At 54.3% G+C, this 21490-nt stretch overlaps 1 protein-coding gene across 2 annotated transcripts in view; it reads left to right on the top strand.

The window, feature by feature from the left end:
- OSBP2 (oxysterol binding protein 2) overlaps window positions 1-21490 on the top strand; it is a 55193-nt gene that overhangs the window by 23406 nt on the left and 10297 nt on the right. For both annotated transcript variants that reach the window (XM_028146736.2, XM_054712454.1), the window contains exon 3: window positions 18176-18432. In XM_028146736.2, coding sequence (XP_028002537.2) covers window positions 18176-18432 — 257 coding nt within the window. The remainder of the gene's footprint in view (window positions 1-18175; window positions 18433-21490) is intronic.

Genomic DNA, 21490 nt, shown 5'->3' on the forward strand with positions numbered 1-21490 from the left:
TCTGTTGTCTGAAGCAGCAGGTTGTGGCAGCCCTAGGAACGACAGTCCCAGCCCTCACCTCAGGGTGCTGGCCATTTTCAGGGAGACAGACAAGATCCTTATGAGTCAGGTACTGCGTGTAGTAGCAGGAGATAGGCAAGGGTGTGATGGGCACCCTGAGGAAGGACCCTCTTCCAGGTAGCCTCCCATCCCCTCTCTGGGGTGGCATCTGTTAACTAAGGCCCCCCTAGCGAGGGGAGCCCCGTGCCCGTGTCCAGATGACAGGAGCCAGCCAAGGGAAAGAAAGGCAGGTATCCGAGGCCAGGTGAACAAAGGCAGGGGAGGGGGAGCAGCAGTGGAGCCAAGGAGTAGGGGGTGAGGTGTTGCTGCAGTCCACAGGCTTAGCTCCGAGGGGCTATGGTATGCCAAGGAGTTTGAACTTGAACTTGCCACCCCCACATCTGGTTGCAGCTGTGTCCATTCTTTGCAGGGCCCGTCACCATGGGCGGCTCTGCTCCTCCGCTTCATGGAGATTGTGCCACGGGTGCGCCAAATGATCCAGCCCCTCTCTGATTGCTGCCTGCCAGGTTGGTCTGTGTGCATTGATGTGGTGGCTTCTCTGATGTGACTTCTGGACCTTCCTGCCGCCAAACTCACCCATTATGCACCCTCCCTTTATGCCTGACCCTCCACCGTTAGAGTCTTTTGTGGGGTCTCATAGGCTTCAACATAAATAGGAGTTGATTCTGGCACTTCTTTCCCATTGTAATTTGTTGCAAGATTCCTTTGGTTAAGAAACACAAGACTGTAAAATATTTAAATTATTCTAAAATACGTAACATAAAATTTAGTCGTTTTTCAGCACCTTCTTCCACTCACTCCCCTCCCAAGAGGTATACACCATTTGTTAACAGTGATGCTTTTCCGAATCTGTCCCCATATATTTACAAAGCCACACACACACACACACATACACACACACACACACACACCTTAAACATGTATAAATGAAATCGAATCATGCATATTGATTGATAAGCCTGCTTTTTCCCTTACCAATATATTTGGAGATCTTTACATGTCAATATAAATAGACCTCTCATTTTAAAAATAACTCCATAGAATTCTGTAGTGCATCAACATTTAATCGTTTCCCTCTTGATGGACAGTGAGGTTCTTTACATTTTATTATTATTCCAGAGAGTGCTCTAGTGAGCCTTCCTGTACATGCCTCTCTGAGCACGTGTGTAAGTTTCCCCATAGCACAGATTGGTGGGCATGGAATTGCCAGGTTACAAGGGCATGCCCATGACAAATACCAACAGACACTATCAAATTGTCAGCAACAAAGAATGCATACACTTATATTTCCCCAAAGTGTGGATTGTCAGTAGAGGCTACCCCATCATTCTCTTTACTCTTTGTTACTCTGATGGGTGAATTAAAAGGCATTTCCTTGTTCTGTTTTCCATTTCCCTTATTACCCTTATACTTTTATCTGTTTGTTGACCAGGCAGCTTTGTGACTCAGGTATTCACATCCATTGCCATTGTACTGTTTACATGTTTGTGTTTTTATGCTGAGTTGTAGGAACTCGTTCTGAGTTCTGGTTATATTCCCTTTGTCAGTTATATATTTTGCAAGTATTTTCCCTTTGTTGCTCATTTTTCACTCTGTTTATGGTGGCTGTGGTGCTATGGAGTTTCTAAACGTTTATGTTGTAAGATCCATCAATCAGAGGCTTATTTTTCAGTAGAAGGGAAAAAATGGAGCTTGGAGGTTTAAAATGTTGCATTCTTGACCCCCCTCTCTGGACTGTTCTTGCTCTTTGACTTCGAACAAAACCCCTTTATTTCACTGAATTTCAATTTTGCCAGCTACATCAGTCCATCCTGCCCAGCCTCACCCCCAGCTCCACAGGGATCCTGGGAGAGGCTTTGACAAAGCCTAGCCGTTCTGAACTTCTCAGTTAAATGAATTTATTGACGGACATTGAGATCCACTCTTCCAGCACGGGTCTCGGCTGGGGCAGTGTGTTCGGGGCATCTGTGCCCCGTCCCAGAGGTGGTTCACTTTCCCCAGGTGTTTTCTGAGTGCCTGCCTGTGCTGGGGTGTCGCCTCATGGCTAGCAAAGGGAAGTGTATCCGTTTGCTTGAGCTGCCATACAAAAAACCACAGACTGTCTTTAACAACCGAAATGGTTTTTCTCACAGTTCCGGAGTCCAGAAGTTCATGATCAAGTTATCAGCAGGTTTGGTTTCTTCTGAGGCCTCTCCTCAGGGCTTGTTTGGTGGCTGCCTTCTCATTGTCATGGTCATCTCTTGGTCTGTGTCTAATCTCCTCTTCTTATAGGACATCAGTCATATGGGATTAGGACCTACCTGTATGACCTCATTTTACCTTAATCACCTCTTTAAAGGCCCGATCTCCAAATACATCCACATCCTGAGGTACTGCAGGTTGGCACTTCAACATATGAATTTGGGGGGCACAGTTCAGCGCCTGACAGGGAGCTAGTACTGCGTCTGGATGAGCATCAAGGAGGAGACTCCTGCACTTGCTTCAAGTCACACAGTGAGTGGGTTGCAGATCCAAACTCAGGCCCATCTATTTGGCATCCACCCCAGTCCCAGCCCCCCACCGCACCCCCATCCCCAGGCAGCCTTGACTGATGTTATGACTGTTTTGGTTCCACTGCCCCTGACTTCCTGCTCGCTGATCACCTGCCTGTGTCCCCGCCATCCTGTGGCCCCAAAACTCACGCTCCTTAAACAGGACACCCACTCCCCTGACTCCCCTGCACCTCCTTTGTCCCCCTGGGAAAGGGTTTCAAATAATAATTCAATTGATTAATGCAGCTTGTTAACTGTAGTTGTTTTGTGGGAAAGATTGCACGGTAAGATAAAGAACACTTGGAATGCAAGAAATTCCCCAGTAATCTCACACCTTCACAAAACTGTTTTTGATTTTTGCACGTTACCTCCCCTTCCCCTCTCTGCAACATACATTTGTATCTCACATTTTTGGCATCATATTAAACATGGCACTTCATGCTCTGCCTTTTTTACTGCATATTCTTGCTGACAGTTTCCTGTCTTTATAATGATCATTTTAATGTCTGTATAAAAGTTCATTGGGTTGATGTATTTTCATGACTTGACACATCCTCCAGTTGTTGAGCATTCGAGCCTCCCGATTGTGCTATTATAGATAACGAGGCAGTGAATGTCTTTGTACGGAAAGCTTTTTGCTTCTCTTGAATTATTTTCTGAGGAAAAATTCCCCGGAGTTGGGTTATTGGGTTAAGGGCACAGCAGCCTCACGGTAGCTGGATGCGCTGTAACATCTGTTCATGGAATTAGCACACGGCTGTTCCATGCCGCCAACAAGGAGTGACCATGCCAGCTTCACTGCACTGTCCCTGGCATCGGGTGTTAATACATTTTTGACCATTTTAATATTCTTAAAAGGGACCTACCTCAAGGCTGCTTTAATTTGTGCTACTTTAATAACCAACAAAGAAGGAGAAACATTCTACAGTAGATTTGCATTTTCACTTCCTTTTATTGTCACTTACTTAAAAAAAAAAAAGAATACTTGAAGTCTAGACAAATGGATAGTAATCCCTTGGGGATCCCAGCTCTTTGATTGTCTTGAGGAGTTTGTTGGTGAAAGTAATAGATTTCAAGAGGCAAAGGAAGGGCCTTTGGGTCAGTAACAGACATGAGTCATCAGATGGGGCCAGCGGGCCTGCCACTTCCGGGGGCAGATGGGCTGAGAAGAGGCCAGAATCCTCAGATCTGCCTGGAAGGACCCGACACCAGTCCTTTGCGGGGGACTCCAGGCGCCCTGGTCCTCAGGCAGGACACCCCTTCAAGCACATGTGCAGGGGTGCAGTGCAGCCCCTGGCTCGTTGCAGGGCGAAGCCTGCAGCCTCAGCTCCAGAGAAGTGGTCTCCACCTCTCCAACCGCCCCTAGCCGCCGAGGGCACATCTGGGCAGAGGCAGGCCTAGGCATCATCCCTAGAGAAATGTCTCATTTTTGCCTTTTTTCACGCTCACTTGAATGGTGCCCTCTCCCCCATTCCATTTTTCTGATCTAAAATAATGATAAATTGCTATTTTTTACCCTCAAATGTTTATTTTAATTGCCTAGCAACACATTACCATAAATTGCTCTCAAATTAATTCTTTGGCTTTGGTGCAGAGTCATTTATTAATAACGATGGCACTCAGCATCTATGTATGGCTTTCCTTAGAACACTGCTATTTTGAAGAGCTTCATTCTTAAGATATCCCCAGAGGAGGAACCAGAGGCCTTTAGTTCCCACAGTGGTGGAGGGCTGTGACCAACTCAGGTCAGGAAGCCACCATCAGATCTCGGCCCTGTAGGACTCCCAGCTTGTGCTCACCCCTTGTGGTCCAGACAAGGTCCGCTGGTCAAGGGCAGTGGTGCCGAGCAGAAGGGGCTGTGTGGTGTTGTGCACAAGAGGGGTCAGGAGGGGAGCAGTGATGGAAGGCTTGGGAATACAAGAAGGTGGTGTGGTGTGTACTTTAGGCCAAATGGGGCTTCTGATGAGTAACTAAGTTGCTTTCATCATCGATTCATTAATCAATTAATTGATTTGTTTATTCCCGCGCTCATTCATTCAGTGTGCACCTACCATGTGCTGGGCCACACTGGAGGCTGAGAATAGTGAAAAGACCACAATCCTTGCCATCAAGGAATTCACAGACTGGCCTGGGAGACAGGCAAGTGAATAGGAACCTACAGCAGGGCATGCTGGTCCTGGAAAAGAGAAAAGCCCAGGGCATTCTGGGAGCCCAGACTCGAGGAAATCGCCTGTGATCCTGTTGTTTTAACATTTCCTTAGATGCATAGTTTTTACATAATTATACTATATTGTGTGATTTGCCTTTTTCCTCTCCGTATTTTGTTTTTAAGCACAGTTTCTTATTTCTGCAGCGCCATCACATACATAAGTTTAAATGGCTCTGTAATATTCATGAAGTTGATGACATAAGCATTCGCCTACTCTTAGACTCAGGTTGCGTCTAGATTTTTGCAACAAATGACATTGGACACAGAGCCTTGTGCTCCCTTCCCGTTCTAAGGGGAGAGCTGTCAGGATATGCTGACCAGTTTGGAGGTGGGTCTAGGGGCCCAAAAGGTCAAAGATGACTCCAAGGTTTCTGTCCGGAGCAAGTAGGAGGATGGCACTACCGCTGGCTGAGGGGGGGGGGGGGGGAGGCCTGTGGTAAGGGTGGGGGCATGTTGAGAGCTCAGGTTGGGAGGATTCGGGTTTTGATGCCTATCAGACATACCATGCAGAAGTCCTGCAAGCAGCTGCACAGGGGAGTTGTGCTCAGAGAGGTCTGGGCGGAGACAGACGTTTGTCCCCGGATGCCCGCAGCCCTGTGGTAGCAGTGCCAAGGGAGCCTGGTGCCCTGGGGACCCGCCTGTTGCCTTCCTCCAGGACAGTGGACAGGTAGCTGCAGGTGGCTGGACACAGGTGCACCGGCCCCGCAGCAGAATCAGGGGGGACCCTGATTTCCTGGAATCATCAGGGCCCCAGCCATCTCCATTTCTCAGGGGCCCCTCGGCTCTCAAAGGCAACCTTCCCTTTGAAATAAAGCAACGCCAAGCCTGCTGCTGCAGGAAGGCGGCACCTTCGCTCGCAAGTTCCCATGAGAATGTGACGTTTAAATGGGGAGCCCGCGCGGCGCCCGGGGTGCCCTGGGGTTCGCTCCGGGCGAGCAGAGGCCGCGCTCTCGGGGGAGGAGCAGGGGGCGGCCTCAGCGGCTCGCGCTCCACTCGGCTCCGGTGGCACCGACGGGGTTAACGGGCTCGTGCACCGGGTGGCGGGCGGGCGGCAGTGGTGCATTGTGGTAACGCGGCGTTGGGACCCACAAGCGCCCGCCGCCTCCGCCGGGCGGCCCACCGAGCTGTCCGTGCGTCCGCACGAGCCCCTGGGGCCCAGAGTCATGTAGCGCCCGGCTGCTCGGAGGCCGCCCCGCCGCGGGGATGAAGGGACGCGGCTGCTGGGAGACGGCCTCCGTACGCTCCTTCTGCAGCTCCGGCTGCCTGAATAAATTTAAGAAGGGTTAGTGTTGCCCGGCTTCCGCCCGGAGGCCCGGCTCCCCGCGCCCGCACTCCCTCCCCGCGTGGCGCTGGCTGCATGATCAATCCACGCGAGCCTCTGATGTCACTCCCTCGCGGTGTGGGGAGCCTCGAGGAACCCCTGTCCCGGTACCCCGCCGGCGTGCGCTCCCGATTCGCTTTCCGCGTGGGGCATTTTGGAGCGGGGGCTGCAGCTAGAGACGCGTTGGTCTGATTAACCTCTGTAAAAAGGAACCGAAATATAATCCAGAGCTTTCAGAAAGGAAGGGGGAAGCCGCGGTCCGTGTTTAATCCACCCACCTAACCCGCCTTCCCGAGTGTGCGCGGGGCCCGCATGCTCTGGAGCATGGGCAGAATTGCTGCTTAGCCCACAATGGCTTCTTGGCCCTGGGGCTATCTGAGGTGTCAGCTGTGCTCAGTTCATGGCCCACCCCGCTGCCCTGTGCCCTTTGAGCAAGCTGCGACAGATCAGGAGTCGCTGTAAGTGGCCTCCTGGGTTTGGTTTGAGCACTGGCCAGCCCTGAGGGTGCTGCCCCAGGGATAGTGGTCCTGAATGACAGCAGCAGGGGGTGCGGGCACCGTTGGCTGAGAGCCCCTTGCCAGCACTTGGGGGTGGGCGCTTAGCTGTTTAAGATTAAAGCAAATTTATAAAGCTCTGGCTTGAAATTCCTGATGCTTGAAACCTCCATTACTGGAGATTTTGCATGAATGAAAGTTGCTATGTTTACCGTAATGAGTGTTTATATTATGATTTAAAAATATGGGGGGAAGGTTAGGATTCTTTGACCTTGTAGACCTATCAGTCATAGAGGCAGCTACTTTCACTTACCTCTAGTTTATTAGAAACAGTTCCTTTTAGACATGAACGCCCTGTGATCTTAATAAACCTTGTAACTAATTTTGCCTGCTGACTGGTGATGCTCATAGCTTCATAAGGCCCTGGCCCAGTGCAAGTATCTTTGAAGTTGCAGACTCCAAGCCTCAGCCCTGGAGTCAAGCTTAACCATTTTAGGAGAATTAACCAAATTCTTCTTTAAAAAAAAGCCTCCACACTTCTGAAGTCTTAGGGCATTTGTAATTGTAAGCCCTGGGAATTTATCTCATAGGAAGCTGGCACTATGGCTCTGTCTTAAGAACCCTTGGTCTGGCTCAGTTGGTTGAGTGTTCTCCGGTGCACCCAGAGGGCCTAGTGGGTTCAGGTCAGAGCACGTGCCTGGGTTGCAGGCTCCATCCCCAGTAGGGGCGTGTGGGAGGCAGAAAATCGATATTTATGTGTCTCTTTCTCTCCCCCCACCTCTCTAAAATTAAAAAAAAAATCCTTTAAAGAAACTTGCAAAGTATGATTTGTCTTAACTACCAGTTTTCATTTTGGATATAATGTCATTTCTAATGCAGTTATGTTCTTTATGCAAAGTTTAAATGATGTTCCTACTGTTCATATAAGGTGGATTTATTCTGAGGGTGAAGGTTGGAGTTAGAAGAAAAAAAAGAAAGTATGCGTTATCAGTTAGGTGTTAAATTGCTTTTCTTCAGTGGCCTGCCTGGTGATTTTCTTGGTTGTCATTCTCTAGATTTGCTGCTACAAGGGGCCTGGTATCTATTTGCTTTCTGCCTGGTTGTGGGAGGATGCTCATCTTGGTCAGTTGTGACCAAAGCAGTTGCACCTTAAGAGTGGTGGCAGGGTAACCAGTTTGATTGCCAGACTCTCCTGGCCAGGCCTTCCTTCCTACCCCTCCCGTCACTGTCCCACTCTGCACAGTAGGTCTGGGCTGAGGGATTCGAGGAGGTGGGTGGGTAGGGTGCTTAGAGCAGGGCCTGGAGCAGAGCTTGCTGTCTGGCAGGAGGCCCGGGAGCAGTGCAATGGTCAGTAGCAGTGAGGACTCGCCTTAGTATCAGAGGCCCCAGGGGCAAACCACAGTGTCTCCCGTGGGCGCCCTGTGCAAAGGTGGCCTAGGAGGCCAGATGGAGTTTTCAGGAGAAACTGGAAATCGCTCAGTTTTTAAATGTTGGCCAAAATACATTTAAAAATATATATATTTTATTGATTTTTTACAGAGAGGAAGGGAGAGGAATAATCAGAAACATCGATGAGAGAGAAACATCGATCAGCTGCCTCCTGCACACCCCCCACTGGGGATGTGCCTGCAATCAAGGCACATGCCCTTGACCGGAATCGAACCTGGGACCCTTCAGTCCGCAGGCCAATGCTCTATCCACTGAGCCAAACCGGCCAGGGCCTAAAATACATTTTTTAAACACTCAGGCAGGACAGTGCCTATGATCCTTGCCAGCTAAAGAGAGAGGAGTGAGAGAGGCAGAGGTGGGGGCTGGGGGAGGCTTGGCTAGCTGTCAGCTATGGGAGGTGGGCGCCTCCTGGCCCCCCACCCTGTGGGTATGGCAGGCATGAGGGTGGGGCCCACTCCCCAGCATGCAAATGGGGTGAGACTGGCCTCCTCTGTGGCCTCTTCAGACACATTGAAAGGTATTGAAATAAGAGGTCACTCCGACAAATTTCTCCTGAGAACAGGGTCCCTGGGAAATTGTATCTCATCCCTGAGCCTTCTCTGTGCAGGTTGAGGGGAGCTGGGCTTGCAGCCTGCCCTGGGGGTTGGGGACCATTTCAGTGGCAGGAGAGCAACAGGGCTTACCAAGGATCATCACGTGGGCTGTTACTCTGGGGGTCCCTCAGCCTCGCTGGGCATCAGGAGACCGGAGTTCTTGTCCTGTGTGGCCATGCGCAAATCCCTGCCCCTCTGTGAGCTCAGTTGTCCCCAACCCCATAACTAAGGGGAGGAGTGGGTTGAGAAGGACTGGCCTCCATGCTGCTCTCGGACCTGGGCACATGGAAGGAGCCTGGGGACAGGTCTGTTGAGAGCAGGCTGCTGCTCAGTGGGCAGTGGTATATTCAGATTGCTCCTCCACCACTTGCTTTTTTTGAGTCAATTTCCTCATCTAAAAGGCAGTATTAAGCCTACTTTCCTGGCTGAGAGGTTGAAATGAGATAATATGTGTATCTATGCCTACTAATTAATCAGTCTCTCTCTCTCTCTCTCTCTCTCTCTCTCTCTCTCTCTCTCTCTCTCTCTCTCTCTCTCTCTCTCTCTCTGCTTCAAGCAGGGCCAGGTGCCACAAATGGAGAAATGATTGAGGGTCTCTTGTAAGCTCTGAATGCAGCCCTTGGCAGCTCAGTCCTTTGCCTTTGTGTGTGTGTACATGCACGTACACACAGATGTGTATAGGAACTCTGCATCTTTTCTGGTCAGAATGCAAAACTCTGAAATTGCAGAAAATAGGGACCCCTCACTCTGGCCTTACCAGAGGTCAGGGCCAGGTGGCCTTGGGCAGCCCTGCTAAGGTCAGCACCCAGCTGGGTGTTGGAGGATGAGTAGGCAGGTGGAGGATGGGGACAGACAGGTGCTCAGTTGGGTTTGAGTGAGGTGTCAGGTGAGAGGTGAGTGGACCCCAGTGGTGGGTTGGATCATGAAGGACAGGTGGGCAGGAAGGGCTGGAGCTCGGCCAGCTCTGGAGGTGGTGTGTGGCTTATGGAAAGGAGGCTTCAGGGTAGCGCCTACCTCGTGTATGTCCTTCCTGTGCCCAGGGAGCGGAAGGACATCTGGCCTCATGAGCATCCACTGTTACTTGGTGTGATACATGGAAGTAGGACATGCTCTTATAGACACGTCACCTGGGGGAGCCATTGTCTGCTTACCTGTAAGATTCCACAGGTAAGAATTCTACCTGGTGAAGTAACCTGATGGCAGTGATGTATAAAAGCCCCTGCCTCTTCCTGGCACATGGTAGCTGCACATTAATGTTACTGTTTTGTGGATCTCTCCCACTGTGCTTATGTGCATACAGATTTCACAAGCAGATACCTGCCGGGGAGCAATGTTCACTGCTGTAGTTTTCACACAGGCTGAGGAGGACGGTTTCAGTGAGCCAGCTTGCCAGGGCAACCTCGGGACCTTGTGCATGATACAGTCTAGACTTCAGAGCCAAGTGAGACCTGGGGTGATGCGGGAGAGGCCATTCTAGCACCCCCATCCAGAGGAGCCAGGCTGCCTTGGAGCATGAAATAAGAGGGAAATGGGAAGCCCTTGGTACACATAAGGGGGCTTTATCAGTGGCAGCAAGTAAGCTGATGATTAGCCAGGCCATTCTACAGCTGGGGAACAGGCCAGAGGAAAAGAGGTGCCTTTCCTAAGATCACACAGGCAGAAGTAGGACCAGAGCCTGCACGCTCTGCCAGCACTGACCACGTGACGATAATAGAATGGAGGGTCACTCTGTCCCAGCAGCTGTGAGGGGCACACAGTACCCACAGCCAGGTGACAGGAACCCACACCAGTGAGCAGATGAAGGGGCTCACCCCTGGCTGGCCAAACTCAGAGCCCAGGAGGTGCTGGTCATGCCATGCAGAGAGGAGAATGTACACACGGCCTGGGGTGCGCAGGAGTCCGTGAGCTCTGAGGAAAGGCGCTGCCAGGGGCGGAGAGTGGGGGTGGACTGACAGGCTTGCTCTAGGTGCGTCTTGCTCTGACCTCGTCAGGGAGGGTCATGCAGCACGCAGCACTGCCCTCTGTGGACGTGAGTCATTCCCCTGACACCTGGTCTCCTGTGAAGTGCCCGTCAGCTCAGACGGCACAGCATCTGATCAAGCAGATGAGCAGCCTGAATAAAGATGGCGCTCTGGGCCTCAGGCTGCCAGAGAGAAGTGTCCTTTTATGTCCTGCTCCCCTCTGACGTGTGTGTGGAACAGTGACGCCTGACGCACAGCTTCAGAAATAGTAGCTGCTCAGGCTGGGCGGGGCGGTGAGGCGGAATGAGGCCACAATCTCGGGGAGCCGAACTCCACCTGGGCAGTGCCCTTGGGCAGTCCTCCGTGGCCTGGCAGGCCCAGCGTCCTTCTGGCTGGAGGTGGGAGCTGGTTAGAGGACAGATGATTTTTCCTGAGAGGCTAGAACAGGCCCAGCCCCCGGCTGCCCCTCTGCCCACGATATGTTTACATCAGAAGCAGAGCAGTTTGTATGGGGCATGACCGTGAGATCATTAACAATTTGGAACACCACATGATCTCACTCATTTATGGATAATAAAGAACATTATAACCTGGTGAACAAAAAGATAGATACAGAGGCAGAGAAGCATAGAACAGACTGTCAAATTACAGCGGGAAGGCTGGTGAGTGTTGGGGGGTGGGTAAGAGACCAACCGAAGGACTTGTATGCATACATATAAGCATAACCAATGGACACAAGACACTGGGGGGGGCGGGGGGGAGGGTAGTGGTGAGGGCACGTGCCAGGGGGTAGGGGAGGACTATTTGTAAAACTTTAAACAATAAAAAATAAATAGAACAATTTGGCAGCTGCTCATCTGCCTGAAGCAATTCCCTCCCAATCCCCTTCTCCCCTCCCCCCAACACATACCCACGCCCACATACACTTTGTTCTTGGCCAAACCCCCGGGACATTATTTTAAGGGTTATTTTCTGTTAAGGCAACAATTCCAGATGTTCCTGGGGTTTCCATAGCTCCATTACCCCTCATGTCACTGTTTTAAGGTCTCTATTTTTAGTAGTTTTCCTTTATGTGAGCATCCTTTTTACATCACTGGGATACACACATCATTGCCGTTTCACACGACTTGACATTTTAAGCACTTTCCCACATTATCGCAGGCTTGGCATGTGTCCGTTGGATCGCTGTGGGGATGCCTTTTCCTTCTGTTGGATATTGGTTCTTCCCAGATTGTCAGAGCCAAACTGGTTGCTGCCCGAGCACTGCTGGCAAGTAAGTTTTCCTGTGGTGTTTCTTTGTGGGACAGATTCCCAAGAGTGTGATCACTGAGTCCAGGATGTGACTTCGTCTCTGTGGTACCCACTGCCCTTTGGCCCAATGTTCCGGTCCATGCCGCTCTAGGGGCTGGGGGTGGACACCTCCCCTGCGTGAGACTTCCGTCATCCTGAGAGTGTTCTTTGACCCGGCATAAAGCTGTGCCCTGTTAGTGTTCTCACTTGCACTTGACTAACCAAAAAGCATGAATTTCCCCCACAAGTTTGGTTATTATTTGTGTTTACCTGCCCGTGGCCCATCAGCTGTGTCTTCTCTTGCCCTTGTGCGGAAACCCAAAGGGAGCATTGTAATGCTGTTGGTCTGTGTCGGAAATGGCTGGAGCCTTCAGCAGGGACCCTGTCTATAGCAGGCGATAGTGGTCTCACTGTAGGCTAGGCACTGTGATAAGCACTTTACAGATGTGTTAACCCATTTTGCAGATGAAAAACTGAAGGTTTAGTAACTATGCTGGGTCACAGGGGTGATGAATAGCAAAGGGGGACTTCCAGGTCTGCTTGACTCATAAAAGGGGCGAGCGTCTCTAACTTGGTTAAAGGAAAATGCCCGCTTTAGCCCCTGGTTTCTCTGAGAGCGAATCTGCCTGTCTGCTTACATGGAGCAGAGTATGAGGTTCCACCTCAGCTGGGACTGGGGTCTCCTCCTTGCCCTTCCCACAGAGCTCTGCCCGGGGCCGGGGGCCCGCCCACCTCTCTGCAGACTGAAGAGGCGGGAGAGCAACCAGAGGGTTGACAGAGTGAGGGCGATTCCTTGCAGGGACTGGTGGCCAAGGTCTGGCTGAGGCGGGGCAGGTCGCAGGGCGATCGGGCTGTGATTCACGTCCCTTTGGATTCCTGTATTAGCTCAAGTCAGGGGTGGCACAAGGACAGCCCTGAACTGAGTCTTCTCCTAACCCCAAAGCACCCGTATCCCCACACTGCTCACACCTGCACAGGGCCTTGCAGTGACAAAACAGTGTCATCCGCTCATTCTACAGGTTTTAGTTAGCGCCTCCTGCATGCCCGGCCGGGGGTGGGGGGTCAGCCAGGCAGATGCAGCCCTTGCTCCCCCCTGGGTGGTGGGAGCCCTCTCCCCACCTCGGGCCCCCACCTCTGCTCACTCCCGTCATTGATGCCAAGAGGCAGTGCACGTGGAAAGTTCTTTAGTGTGATTACGCCTGCAGGCATCAGATGATTTCCAAGGATAAGCAGCGTGGCTGTCTTCAGGCCAGGAAAATGTAAGCGAGTCGTTTCCAGTGGCCTGCTCACAGGTGACGCTGTCGGGGCAGATCAGGGGTTCTCGTGGGCGGGTCGCCAGACCGCCTGTGGCCTGGAGACAGGTGTCTGTGCTGCGCAGAAACCACTCACAGGGGGGCTCCTTGTGCAGTAGAGATCCTCTCGCTGGTTGGGGATTGCTGGGCCCCACACAGTCCGCCGAGTGATCGGGTCCCAGAGGTGCCTGGTGACATGGGAGGAGTGCGAGGTGTGGTCAGTGGTTTCTGAGGAGCTGTGCTGGGAGTTGGGCTGAGCGTGGCGCCTCCCTAAGCGCCAGCAAAGGCAGAAAGAAGCCCTCCTGCCATGTTCCCTCCACGGCCCCAGCAGTCGGTGTCATGGGGAGGCCACAGCTCGTAACCCCAGAGGGATGGGGAACAGCTGCTACAAGCAGCCGAGTCTCGGAGACGGGGGAAAGCTTATGGATACAGATGAGAGCAACACACTAAGCTGAACTGTGTTCACTGGACCAGGGCTGGTCTTCAACACGGAAACAAGGAAATTGTCTAATTCCCTGAACTGTCGGGAGGAGGAGAGGTTTTTTGTTTTTCTTACAGTTTGGTTGCCCAGCAGGCAGCACAGGGCACTGGGGAGAGGGAGCCCGGGGCTGGATGTCAGCAGGTGAGAGAAAGGGGGGGGGGAGAGCCAGTGCTCCAGCTCCCGCCCCTCCCGTGCCCACTGAGTGCCCGCAGCCCCATCAGTTCACAGCGGGGAGCGGGTGCAGTATCCCGGCCTAAGTCCAGCTGCCATGAGGTCTGGCCCTCCTGCACCTGCCTTGCGTTGGCTAAGGAGCTGCCCACCATGTTCCTCGGGACCTTGGGGTGAGACTTAAACCTGGACAGCAACGGGGAGTGAGCCCAGAGGCCCTGGGGAGAGTCGGCACCCCGCAGTGCTTGACCTGGAATGGGCACCCCCATTCACTAAAGGAGACCCCATGAAAACCCCAATGAAGGTGGAAGCTATAGGTGGGCTGGGCGTTCTGCAGGCTGGGGGAGGCTGCGGGCAGTAGGTTATCTTCAGCATCACAGCAGATGCCATAACTGGAGCACGCGCCTCTATTTTTGGCTCCGTCTCTGCGCCAAGATTTGTTTCCCTGGCAGGAGGTGGGCCCTGCTCCCAGAGCCATTAGTCTTCCTGAGGATGCTGTGTGGCTGCGGGGTCACAGCCTCCTGTCGAGGAGGGAGGCACCTGGTTCTGTGGGTGTCCTCACAGCCTAGCATTGCTCATGCACTTACTCTTCATCCGTCACGTGGCTTGCGGCTTTGACACTGTGCCCCGGCCGCTCTAGCCAGCCAGGGGTCCTGGTGAGTGTCCCACCACAGAGGATGCCCTATAGATTCGTGTTTGAGGGATGAGGGTTTTGCCCCTGCAGCTCTGGTAGAATGGAAGCCAGGCCCAGTTTTTACGTTTAGGGTACCCATCCCTGAGGCTCCACCTTGTCCTGTTGATAGCTGCCCTGGTGAGGATGCAACCCCTGCGCCCCTCTTCTGGGGAAGTTGCCAGAGAATCCAATGTGGTCACAAGGGTGCCTGCTGCCCTCGACACCCCTGTGCTGGTCACCAGGGCGAGAGGAGGGGCGATGGGCCACAGAGGGTCACGGAGATCAAGATGACGCTGGTATTCTGGGTTGTGTTTTCCATCTGCCTGCCAGGGTTTCACAATTTATTATTTATCATCATCTGATTTTCCACCAGATTAGATCCTAACATGCCTTCCAGCGTCCCCCAGTGGTGTCCATGTCCTTGTTACCGGGGCCTGTGACTATGTTATGTTATATGGCAAAGGGACCTTGAAGGTGTGATTAAGTTAAGGATCTCGAGATGGGGAGATTATCCTGGATTATCCAGGTGGGCCCCATATAATCACAAAGGTCCTTATAAGAGGGAGGCAGGCAGGTCAGAGTCAGAGGGCGATATTGGAAGATGCTACTCTGTTAGCTTTTAGGATGCAGGAAGGGGCCACATGCCAAGGAATGCAGGCACCTCCACAGCCCGGGCAGCCTGGTGGCCCCCTCCTGAGAGCTGCTGTGTGTGCTAAATCCTGGCCTTTGAGGGAGAGGGGCTCCTTTGTGCCTGGGAGTTGGCTTTGTCTGAAACCGATTTCAGCTGCTGCTATTCTTGTATTAACATAGTTGCAAAATTTCTGTAGGATTTTACCTCTGGCAATAGCTCAGTGTCTGCTGTGTTGCAGTGCTTTGTTCCTCTCAGATGTTCATTGTCACTGAATTTTATTCCCAGTGGGAAGTGGGAACAGAGAGTATATTTGGAGCGATAAAAGCTCTAGAATCCCCAAGGCCATAAGCTTGGGAACTGCAGGCCTTAGCAACTTCATACATACAAGCGTGTTCCTTGCTTTGCACTGAATCTGCCACCAAGGGAGTCCCCGTCAGAGGGGACAGTGGGCAGTGGAAGCTGAGGAGCTATTTCATGGCCCTTGTGGGCACCTGCAGGTTCACCCCTCAGAAAGCATAAGCTCATTCAGCGCCGTCCACTCTTTTCTCCAGTTTGAGGAAGGTCACACGAAGTAGTTCTGTTTGCATCTCTGAGTTTCATCTCTTTTGCCAGTGTGGCTTTGCTCCTTCTAAGGACCCCTGACCCCTAATTGAGCCTTGGGGACTCAGCATGGCCAGAACTCACCATTTTGGAGGCAGAGTCCCCTTCCAGCTCTGCTTCCTTCCAGGCGTGAGGGGTGTTCACACTGCCGTGTCAGTCCTTGTCTGAACAGCCTGAGACACTGGGAGCATGTCACCGCTTCTGAGTGACACCCGCCCCCTCCTGGAGGACTGGCGGGTGGAGGGACTGTGTGGGAGTGAGGCCATCACGGCCATTCATCGCCTTGGAGCTGTTGGGTGCTGCCATCAACATGTCCGGGCTGGGTTTAGAGGCCCCGTTCTCTCCGCCCCTGGCCGCCTGTGGCCACCCCGGCCCTGCCAGGCCTCTGACCTCTCTGTCCCTGCCATCTGCCCACCATCTACTTGCCACCATACACTCCCTTTTATCAAGGACGAAGGCCCAGGCTCCTTGGCTATGTCAAAGGCCCTCACCATCTCCACTCTCCAACCAGCTCCTCTGTGCTCCCCTCTACTTCTCACATCCTTCCCAGATCCCGCCGTCCTGTGTGTGACCGGCTCCTCCGTGCATCCCACAGAAAACTGACGGCCTGGACAGACCTCCTGTGATGCGCCCAAGATCGGTCCTTCATTCAGTCACTCACTCACTCCGTCTCTTGTCCCACTTCCCTACCCTCTTCTGCCTCCCTCATCCTCCTGCTCTCACTGTCTGTCTGGAGAGACTCTCACTGCCCATCCCCAGAGAACAAGCTATGCTGGTCTGTAATTGCTGACCAGGGTGTCTTCCCATCCCAACTCCAGTGACTTGGGAGCAGAACAAGCACATCCCATGTCCCTGGTGGCTAGACTTGAACTTGGAACCTGAGCGCGGCTTACTAGGGCATGCTGCTTAATAACAAGTTAAATAGACACGTGGTTCCCTCCCTCGCCCTCTCATGGGTTCTTGCTTGGAGCACAGGGGCTCACATTCAGGCAGCCAGCTTGCCCCGCTGGCCCGCCCAGTGTACAGTGGCAGCCGTTCTGACTGGTCGGTGGCTGGCCATTCTGGTTGTTAGATACTGAACCTGGAAAGGCGATAGGAAGGTGGCTTTATAGCTAAGAGCCCAAAGTCTGAATTCTAGACGCTCCAGAATTCCCTCACCTCGTGACCCTGGGCAATGTCAGTGACCCTTTCTGCCCCCAGCCCTACCTCACTAGGCTGTTGTGTGCACTAACAGAGGTAGTGCCCTTGCCCGGGCCTGGCACGCAGCAAGGCAAGATACACGTTAGCTGTCAGAGCCTTCCTAAGACGACCCAGGGAGAGGCAAGGCCTTCCGCGCAGACCGACCTGGCAGACCCCGCTCCGCCCCCTTGATGCAGGGCCTACCCTGGTGGCTGGTCCTCCGGGAACCTGCACTTTCTCACTTGCAGAACGGAAAGGACAGTCAAGGTCCGCCCACCACCGACCACTGCGAGGTGCCGCGTTCACATGAACAAAGCCCGTGGCCCAGGGCCTGGCCCAGCACCTGCGGTCTCCAACACGGGGTCACGCAGGGCTGTAGAGGGGCTGGCTGGGGGAGAGGCTCCTGTCCCCGGCCGGAGGCTCCTTATGGCCACCAGGGACAGGGTGTGCAGTGCATGCTGCCCCCACCCCTGCTCAACTGGGCCCCACGTCACTGGCTGGCTTGGCACTGCCACCTGCTCGGGGCATGCTCAGAGCAGCGACTCAACCGTGGCCACCCACACACATCCTGCCCCTGTGGGAAGAAATCTATTCTTTCACAGTACGCACCTTTTTAAAAAATGGTTCTATCTGGGGTTACAGATTTCCTTCGTCTAAAAAAGAGGTTTCTTGCTGAAGATTTCCGAAATGAGGCATTTCAGAAACCCCTGGGCAGTCACCGGCTCTGGCACCACAGGCCCGTGTCAGCCTCCTGGTTGGCCCGTGCTCCGCATTAAAGCAGCAGCAGGGCCCAGACCACCTTCCCACTGGACCCCTAGAGACCCCCACAGTTCTGTGACCACTTGGCTGGCAGTGGGCCAGGACCTAGGGCACCCCAGACTCCCAGGAAAGGGCACTGGGCAGCTGTGCGGGAGCTGAGAGGAGGTGGTGGGGAGGTAAGCATGCACCTGGCAGGCGAGGCCCCGCAGCCCGGTGTGAAGGAAATGGCTCTGGAGGCGGCAGACTAGCTGGGTGGCCCGGGGCGTGACTTCACTTCTTTGGGCCTCAGTTACCTCTTCGGTTCCCCTCTACATCCCTTCCCACTACCCAAGGGGGCCTGTGCCCACCCAGGAAGGCTGGGGGACACCTCACCCTGCGGGGGGCAGGAACTGGCACCATCTAGGGCACTCTCCTCCCTCGAGCCGGGCAGGCCCCTCATGCTGTCAGTATCAGTGATCACCATGGCAACTGTCTCTCTCTGCAGATGACTCTGGGGACGACGACGACGAGACTACCTCCCCAACTGACAAGAGCGAGCTCCAGAGCACCATCAAGAACCTCTCCCTGAAGCTAGATGACCTCAGCACGTGCCACGACCTCCTCGCCAAGCACGGCGCCGCGCTGCAGCGCTCCCTGAACGAGCTGGACGGCCTCCGGATCCCCTACGACAGCAGCGAGAAGCTGAAGGCTGTGAACGAGCGGGCCACCCTCTTCCGCATCACATCCAATGCTATGATCAACGTGAGTGCCCCCACCCCGCTGTCCTGGCCCGGGGCTCCCCAAAGGCAAGTGCGGGTGGCTGGGGACTTGACAGACCAGGTGGCTTTAGGTCGTTTCCCAGAGCTGGGCCCTCCTGCACTCTGGATCCTTGTATGTGACCTCATCCTCGCAGAGGTCGCTGGGCGAGGAACTCCTTTTTAATTGTCTGTGGAAACCGGGGTTGAGTCAGAAAGGGGAGGCCACACAGAGGGGGTGGCCCTGGTCCAGGGAACGTGGTCCAGGCAGGCCATCGGGCTGACCAGAGACAGTGGCAGTCCTGGTGCCTAGGTGAGCCCCAGGTGGGGATCCAGCCTCCAAAGCCAGGGAGAGCGGAGCAGGGTCAGAGTCAGGATCAGGCTCTTTGCCCAACACCAGGAAACCCAAGGGTGGGGGGAGATGGAGGCTGGAGTCCGCCTCAGGCCAAGATCCCAGGTGAGGCCTGAGGTGGACTGGGCCTGTGGGGCCAGTGGACCCCCCACACAGGCTTGGGACTGGAGCGGCCCGGGTTCCGGGGCCTGGGGCTGAGGAGGTACACCCTTTCCCAGAAACAGCCCACAGGTCCTGGAGCTCAGCAGGTGTGAGGACGTGTGTCCAGGCGCTCAGGGTGTGGTGGGGCCGCAGCGCTGGGGCTGCCTGTGTGTCGGCTCTGTCGTCAGTCTGCGCCTGAGTTTTCCTATGACCACGCTGTCAGCCCGCTGGGCTCCTTACTGCCGGCTCTAGGGGCCCGGGCTCCTCATTCCCTGATCATGGATTAAACATTTAATGACGCAACAGTGCGTTCCTGTTTCCCCATCCACCCAGGAGCCCTGCCTCCCCACCCGCTGAGGCGGAAGCCACTTGGTCTTGAGTAAGCAGTTTTGGTTTTTCCCAGATAATGAGCCTCTCAGCTGGCGTCACTAGCAGCTTTCCCAGGCACCAGAGGCTCGCCTGTGTGTGAGGCCATGAAAGCAGCGTGCCATCTGAGTGCAGAATGAATTGTCCGGGAGGAGGCACAGACCCTGGGAGTGGTGATGACGCCCGCTTTCAGCTCTGGCACCAGGAGTCAGAGGAGTGGCAGGGGGCTGTGCTCAGGCTGGACTCTGTCCACCTGCTGGTGTGGACCTCTCCCCATCCAGCTCCAGGGGATCGAGGTGCACGCACCAAAGTGAGGTGCTGGCCTGACAGGCCACGCCGGTATCCGCTCCCACTGAGGCTGGTCATGCACGTAGGAAAGGAGAGACCGCCGCCAGCCAGAGCCCACAGGGACACACATCCTCCAAAGGGCCCCTGGCAAGCAGCAACACACGCATGCGCATGCGCGCGCACACACACACGCACATCCCCGCCTGACCACTGCCGACCATCACCCTGTCTGTGGTCCCACGTCCCAGAGGCTTTTCTACTGAAGCATCTCGGCAGGTCCTCACTGCACGGACAGGGCGGTCTCCCTTGCAGTCCCTGGAGCCTGGAGCGTCCATGCCTGGCACCGTGCCCAGCAGGCGGGAGCCTCAGCGAATGAGAGCGGTTGTGAGAGAACGCAGGAGCAAATGAATGAACCGCTTAGTGTCTGGCAAAATTCCCTTGCGGGTGATTCCGTGAGTCTGATCAAAGGCAGCCCAGCAGTTCCCTGGTTGGATTACTGTTTAGGTAACTGCAAATTAGCCTGTCATTTAGGAGGAAGCTCCCCGCACTAGGAATGACTGGTCTTAGACTGAGCCTGAACCGCCATGCGCCTGTGCACAGACACACTGCTGGCCTGGGTGTGGGGACCTGGGAGCCGGGATGTGCTAATGTGGTAGCATTGACCAGTCATGTTTAGGTGAAGAATGATGGAATGGATACATTACCATCACATGCTTTGGGTATTCATTTTTTTTTTAAGTGAAAAAAGTAAATTCAAGTTTTACTCTTTTTCCTGTAACTTCATCTTTGTGTGAAGCAGAGCCCTGGCTTGAAGGACAGGCCTCCGGGCCGGCAGTGGGGGGACACTTTCTTCCCATCACTTGGCTTTTCACATCAGCCACATGAAGTCAGTGCCTTAAGCTTCCTCGTCATCATCCTTTGTACTGTTTAGGTGCCACCCTGAGGCCCAGAGCAGTCATTTTGCCCAAGGGTCACGGGCACGGCTGTTGCATGAGCACTTGGGGTCACAGCCCTTGGTCCCTGGGTGACCCCCAGGGGCTGTGCTCAAAGACTAGGGCTCCATCACCTGTCACCAGGCCTGGCACACAGGCTCCTGGTTGGCCTGGGCTCCCCATGGCTTGCCCCTGAGTTATGGCCTTGTGGGCCCTGCCCTAGGCAGAACCCACAGTACTGCATGGTCATTCAGGGGGCCAGCCTGCCCTGGGGTGGTGTGACTGTCCCCCGACCCCCTGCCATGGGCCTGGGGAAGCAGGTTCTGTCTGGAGGCCCGGGGGCTGAGCATGGCCAGGGAAGTGCTGCTTCTGTGACTTTCACTTCCACTTCCCTGCCGCCTGCGCCCTGGGGACCTCCTTAAGCCGTTCACTACATCTCCTCCTCCTCCTCCTCCTCTCAGCCGGAAGGAACTGAGGGCTGCCTGGCAGGTGGTGGTGGTGTCTCCCGCAGTGCTGGGCCCCTCACTGGGCTGGCAGTCTGCGGGTTCATTCCCCCCAGCTGCTCCTCCGGCCCCGGAGGTGGGGCTGAGCAAGGCAGACTGCTCCCAACCCGGGCCCACAACTGAACTGGGAGAGGCGCCTCAGAGTTGGTGACTCTCGCAGGGCCTGGAACTCGGCCCCTCCAACCACATGACCCTGTGACCCTTAGGAGCCGTGAGTTCAGGTCAGCATGCGGCTGCTGGTGGACACTGAGGGGCATGGGAGGCCCTCCGTGATCCCTGCATGACCCCTCCATGGTCCAGCCAGGCTCTGTAACCATGGAGATGATGGGGTGTGTTGGAGGTTAACAGACCTTAGGAGGAAACAACAGGCTGGTGGGATAGAACAAGAGGTCATGGAAGCAGACTGGCAGGAGGACAGGGGAGGGAGGGGGCACCTGGAGGGAGGTGGGGAGAAGAGCCTGAACCAGGCAGGCTGGGGTGACT

Source organism: Eptesicus fuscus, chromosome 23 (assembly GCF_027574615.1).
Source record: "Eptesicus fuscus isolate TK198812 chromosome 23, DD_ASM_mEF_20220401, whole genome shotgun sequence".
In the NCBI taxonomy this organism is placed as follows: domain Eukaryota; kingdom Metazoa; phylum Chordata; class Mammalia; order Chiroptera; family Vespertilionidae; genus Eptesicus; species Eptesicus fuscus.